This window comes from Carcharodon carcharias, chromosome 9 (genome assembly GCF_017639515.1).
Source record: "Carcharodon carcharias isolate sCarCar2 chromosome 9, sCarCar2.pri, whole genome shotgun sequence".
In the NCBI taxonomy this organism is placed as follows: domain Eukaryota; kingdom Metazoa; phylum Chordata; class Chondrichthyes; order Lamniformes; family Lamnidae; genus Carcharodon; species Carcharodon carcharias.
The window spans coordinates 139,020,600-139,026,599 of NC_054475.1; the positions used below are offsets into that span (position 1 = coordinate 139,020,600).

Consider the following 6,000-nt stretch of genomic DNA (forward strand, 5'->3'; position numbering starts at 1 on the left):
ATATGAAATCTTTGAAGTGAGACTTGAACCCACAATCTTTATATGCAGAAGAGACCACCTCCATTGAGCCAAGGCTGACACCTTGTATTGAATTGGATGTCAAAGATCCCATGAACAATTTCAAAGAAGAGTACAGGAGTTATCCTGGCGTTCTGGCCAATATTTATCCCTCAGTTTGTTTTTTTGCAATGTTGATTATCTGGTGATGGTCACATTGTTATTTGTGGAGACTTGCTACATGCAAATTGGCTGCCATTAAATTAATGGCCTACATTAAAATAGTAACACTTTAAAAAGTACTTTGTTGACATGTCCTGAAAAGCAATTTATGAAGTGTAAATACAAATCTTTTTTTCGTTTTTAATTAACTAATGTATTAATAATGCCCTGAAAGGCTGTAAGGCTCCTTGATGTCAATTTTACTGAATAAACCATCTCAAATGAATCAAACTCCACCTTAAAAGTCCACCAAAGAGAGCATTGTATAAATAATCCCTCCAGAAACAAGTGCAAGGACTTCTTTATCACTAAGATTGAGGCCAACCATTTAGCTACCTCTGCTACATTCCTCCCTTCCCTTAAGCCATCAAGCCAAACTTTCTCTAAGGTTTCTCCCTGCCCTATAGTCCTGAACTTGCATTGTTCTTTAATCTTTCCTATCTCCCCTCTTCTCTTCTCCAAACTCATCCTGCCCATGAGTTCCACCTCCTGCTCCCTCAAATCTATTCCCACTAAACTGCTGACCACTCAACTTCCCTTCCTTGCTCCCACAGTGGCTGATTTTGTTAACGGTCTCTCTTTTCAATTAGTGTCCCTCTGTTTCAAATCTGCCGTCATTACCCCTGCCCTCAAAAAGCCAACCTATCCTAGCAAATTACTGTCCCATCTCCAACCTCCCTTACCTCTCAAAAGTTCTTGAACATGTTTTAACCTCTCAAATCTGTTCCCCATCTTTCCCAAAACTCCAGAATGGAATCCCTCTAATTAGGCTTTCACTCCTGCCGCAGTACCAAAATAGCTAACACCAAAAGGGCTCTTAAAGTTACAAGTGGCATCCTTTGATGGTAACAAAGGTAAACAATACATCCTTATCCTCTCAACCAGTCTGTAGCCTTTGACACAGCTGGCCACACCATCATACTCCAATGCCTCTCATCGTTATCCAGTAGGGTGGGATCATACCTGCCTGGTTCCATTCTTATATTTTTAATCATTAGGAATGGCTTTGCACACCATTACCTCTGATTTTCTGAGGATCTAACCATGACCCCGCCCCCCCCCCCAACTCTTTCTCATCTACATGTTACCCCTTGATGGCATCATCCAATACCACAGCGTTAGTTTTCACATGACAACATCCACTCTACCTCACCTCCATTTTTTCTAAATTGTCAGAACACTTGTCTGACCGATGAGCAGAAATTTCCTCCAATTAAACACTGGGACAGCTGAAACCACGAACTCCATTCCCTAGCTATCACCCCCATTGCTCTCCCTGGCAACTGTCTGAGGCTAAACCAGGCTGTTTGCAACTTTGGTGACACGTTTGATCCCGAGACAAGTTTCTGACCACCGATTTGCGTCATCATTAAGACTGCCTATCTCTACTTCCATAACATCGCTCGACTCCGTCCTTGCTTCAGTTTATCTTAAGTTAAAAGCTTTCTCTAGACTTGACTATTCCAATGCATTCCGAGCCAGCATCCCACATTATACCCTCTGTAAACACAAGATCATCCAAAACTTTACTGCCTGAGTCCCATTCACCCAATACCCTTTGTGTTTGCCAACCTACATTGGCTCCAAGTTAAGCAATGCCTCAATTTCAAAATTCTCCATCTTGGTTTTCAATCTCTCTGTGGTCTCCCACTTTCCTATCTCTGTAATCTCCCTAAACATTGCTGCCTCTCCATCCTCCTTTAAGACAATTTTAAAAACACACCTCTGACCAAGCGTTTGGTCATCTGCCCTAATATCTCCTATGCAGCTGAATGTAAATCTTGGCTTTAGAACATTCCTGTTGAACGAATACTTCACATCCGTCTTCACCCAAGAGAATGAGGATGAAGGTATTGAACTCGGGGGGGTGGGGGGGAGAGACGACAGACTGCAAGATTCTTGAGCAAATTGACATAGGGAGTAACAAGGTATTGGAGGTGTTGGCAGACTTAAAAGTGGACAAATCTCCAGGTCCAGATGTTTTGTGTCCCAGTCTGCTGAGGGAGACAAGGGAGGAGATCGCAGGGGCTCTGACCCAAATTTTTAATTCCTCTCTGGCCACGGGGAAGGTGCCAGAGGAATGGAGAACAGTTAATGTGGTTCCGCTATTTAAGAAGGGTTGTAGAGATAAGCCAGAGAACTACAGACCAGTGAGTCTCACGTCAGTGGTAGGAAAACTATTGGAGAAAATTCTGAAGGAGAGAATCTATCTCCACTTGGAGAGGCAAGGTTTAATCAGGGATAGTCAACATGGCTTTGTCAGAGGGAGGTCATGCCTAACAAATTTGATTGAATTTTTTGAGGAGGTGACCAGGTGTGAAGATGAGGGTAGTGCAGTTGATGTAGTTTATATGGATTTCAGCAAAGCCTTTGACAAGGTCCCACATGGGAGACTTATAAAGAAGGCAAATGCACTTGGGATACAGGGTGAGTTGATAAGGTGGTTTCAAAATTGGCTTAGTTGTAGGAGAGAGGGCGTGATGACAGAAGACTGCTTTAGTGTCTGGAAGCCAGTGTCCAGTGGGGTACTACAGGGATCTGTGCTGGGTCCCTTATTATTCGTCATTTATTTAAAGGACATAGATGACTATGTAGGGGGTAGGATTAGCAAGTTTGCGGATGACACAAAGATTGGCCAGGTGGTTAACAGTGAGGTTGAGTGTCTTGGGCTACAGGAAGATATAGACGGGATGGTCAAATGGGCAGATAAGTGGCAGATGGAATTCAACCCTGAAAAGTGTGAGGTGATATACTTTGGAAGGAGTAATTTGACAAGGAAGTATTCAATGAACAGCATGACACTAGGAAGTTCTGAGGAACAAAGAGACCTTGGCGTGTGTGTCCATAGATCTCTGAAGGCAGAGGGGCATGCTAATGGGGTAGAAAAAGGCAAATGAGACACTTGCCTTTATCAATCGAGGCCTAGATTACAAAAGTACGGAGATCATGTTGGAGTTGAGGCCACAGCTTGGTGAGGCCACAGCTGGAGTAGTGTGTGTAGTTCTGGTCGCGACATTATAGGAAGGATGTGATTGCACTGGAGGGGGTGCAGAGGAGATTCACCAGGATGTTGCTTGGGATGAAACATTTAAATTATGAAGAGAGGTTTGATAGATTTGGGTTGTTTTCATTGGCACAGAGAAGACTGAGGGACGTCCCTCAAGGTGTACAAGATTATGAGGGGCATGGACAGGGTGGATAGGGGGCAGCTGTTCCCCTTAGTTGAAGGGCTAGTCATGTGGGGACATATGTTCAAGGTGAGGGGCAGGAGGTTTAGGGAGGATGTGAGGAAAAATTTTTTTACCCAGAGGGTGGTGACGGTCTGGAATGCACTGCCTGGGAGGGTGGTGGAGACGGGTTGCCTCACATCCTTTAAAAAGTATCTGGATGAGCACTTGGCACATCATAACATTCAAGGCTATGGGCCAAGTGCTGGTAAATGGGATTAGGTAGGTAGGTCAGGTGTTTCTCACGTGTCGGTGCAGATTCGATGGGCCGAAGGGCCTCTTCTGCACTGTGAGATTCTGTGAAGTGTTTTGGCATAGTTTATGTTAAAGGTGCTTTATACATACAAGCTGTTGTTGATATAACAGATTCAAGGGCAACAAAGGCATGGATTTGATTTTCATTAATCATGTATAACATGGTCTGCACTTTATCTTGCACCTGAGAAAACTGGCACTGCAATGTTTTCCAAAGTCATCATAATGAAATTCAACATGGTGCAATAGTTTAGGCAATTAGTTAGACATTTAGTTCAGAAGAGGTTATTAAACTGAAGATGGAGAGCAGAATCTTTCAATGATGTTTTCGTGCTCCTTTTCAAAACATTTAGCAAAGGAAACATAGGCACTGAACGAAAAAAGCTGGCATGTTAATCTGTGAAATCTAAATCCTTTCTCGCCTTCTTGAAACTAGCTTGGTACAGTATATAGATTTGAAACAAATTTTTGCCAGTCATGTCTAACATCCAACTAGAACGAGATGTTCCAGCATAAGATCAGTTTGTTCATGTCACAACTCTGAATCAGCAAGTAACTAACAAACACTAAGATAAAAGCAAAATACTGCGGATGCTGGAAATCCAAAACAAAACCAAAAATACCTGGAAAAACTCAGCAGGTCTGATAGCATCTGTGGAGAGGATCTAACAAACAACCTGCTGTGTTGAGATACTTACCAGTAAAGTTTTGGAAGTGATGAGCTTTATATTCCTGGAACAGGTTAAATACAGAATTGTATTTGAGGCAACGACTAGGCACCTTTTCACAGTCAGTGTAAGAAAACAAAAAATTATGAACAAGGACGACACTGCACATTAACATCCCACAAACAACAAATGGGTTGGTTAGCCAATCGTGTGTTTTCCGTTGGTGGTGTTTACAGGTAGGATATTTGCTAAGAAAACAACTTTTTGATGCAAAGCCACCTCTTGCGTGTACCTTATACAGGCAGGTGGGGCCTTAGTATAACATCTAATCGGAAAAGTCGTATTTCAACAATGCAGCCATTCCCCCAGTATAGCAAAACGATGTGCCAAAGCAGATTATGTGCTGGAACGATATCAACGTAGTCAGTCAATAGGCTGAAAATGCCAGTCCCGTTTCCTTAAACCGGTGTCACAATGATAGGGATCAATCGTGCTCTTTCCCAATTCCAGGGATTCCCCCTCATGTGCCAGTGACCAAAGCAATGAGATTATAGGTTTGAAGTACGATATGTGACATCTGAAAACCAATTCCCTTCTCCCCGACAGGGCGGGGCAGATGTTTCATCCGCCAGCAACAAGCTTCCATTTGAGAAGGTAAAAACAAAAAAAACTGCGGATGCTGGAAATCCAAAACAAAAACAAAAACAGAATTACCTGGAAAAACTCAGCAGGTCTGGCAGCATCGGCGGAGAAGAAGACTCGAAACGTCAACTCTTTTCTTCTCCGCCGATGCTGCCAGACCTGCTGAGTTTTTCCAGGTAATTCTGTTTTCGTTTTTGTTTTCCATTTGAGAAGCACCAGTGACCCTCCATTGCCGCCACTGACTCTCACTGACTTTTAGGTCGTTTCGCGAGTTATTATTAGGCTAAACGGCCTGAACGTTCAGTTCCCCGGGGGGACTTGTATTGATCGAAGCCGCTCCGCTTACCACACACGACGCAGGAAAGCGACTGGCGCAGGTAGGGCAGCAACCGACACAGATCCGCCTGCACCTGCTCCACCTCGGCGCCGCTCCTCGCCGACAGCAACATCGCGCAGCGGCAGACGGCGATGTAAATCTCAGTGGCGATGACCGGATTCATCACCGCCATATGGCGAGAACAAAATGGACGGTAACGAGGAGAGTGCAGCGGGGGCAGCAAAACCCCGCCCCTAGCTTCCCTCCACCACCTTCGTCAACAATTCCCCACCCACCAACCCACCTACCTTTCATTCCGATTGGATAATCCAGAGCAGGCACCAGCCAATGAAGGTGGGAATCTGACAGCAGCCGGGTGTCGATTGGCCAGTTACCATGTCAATCTGGCTCTTGGCGGGAGATTCTCCGTTCAAATAGTTTGGGTCAGTTAGTGACGAGGCGGCCATTTAACCGACCGACATCAGGGAAACTCAAGAAATGGGAAGTTTACTCCCATTTACTCTGTCCAGGCCCCTTGTGATTTTGAATACTTCTATCAGATCTCTCCTGAGCCTCCTTTTCTCCAAGGAAAAGAGTCCCAACTTCTCGAATCTATCTTCATAACTGAAGTTTCTTATTCCTGGATCCATTCTCATCAATCTCTTCTTCCTAA

General features: G+C 44.3%; 1 protein-coding gene across 1 annotated transcript in view; it reads right to left on the minus strand.

The window, feature by feature from the left end:
• Positions 1 to 5,530, minus strand: part of LOC121281811 (E3 ubiquitin-protein ligase MSL2-like) — a 29,601-nt gene extending 24,071 nt beyond the window's left edge. Inside the window, exon 1 of the mRNA XM_041194823.1 lies at positions 5,358 to 5,530. Within this exon, the coding sequence (XP_041050757.1) occupies positions 5,358 to 5,520 (163 nt within the window). The 5' untranslated portion in view covers positions 5,521 to 5,530. The remainder of the gene's footprint in view (positions 1 to 5,357) is intronic.
• Positions 5,531 to 6,000: the final 470 nt, after the last annotated feature.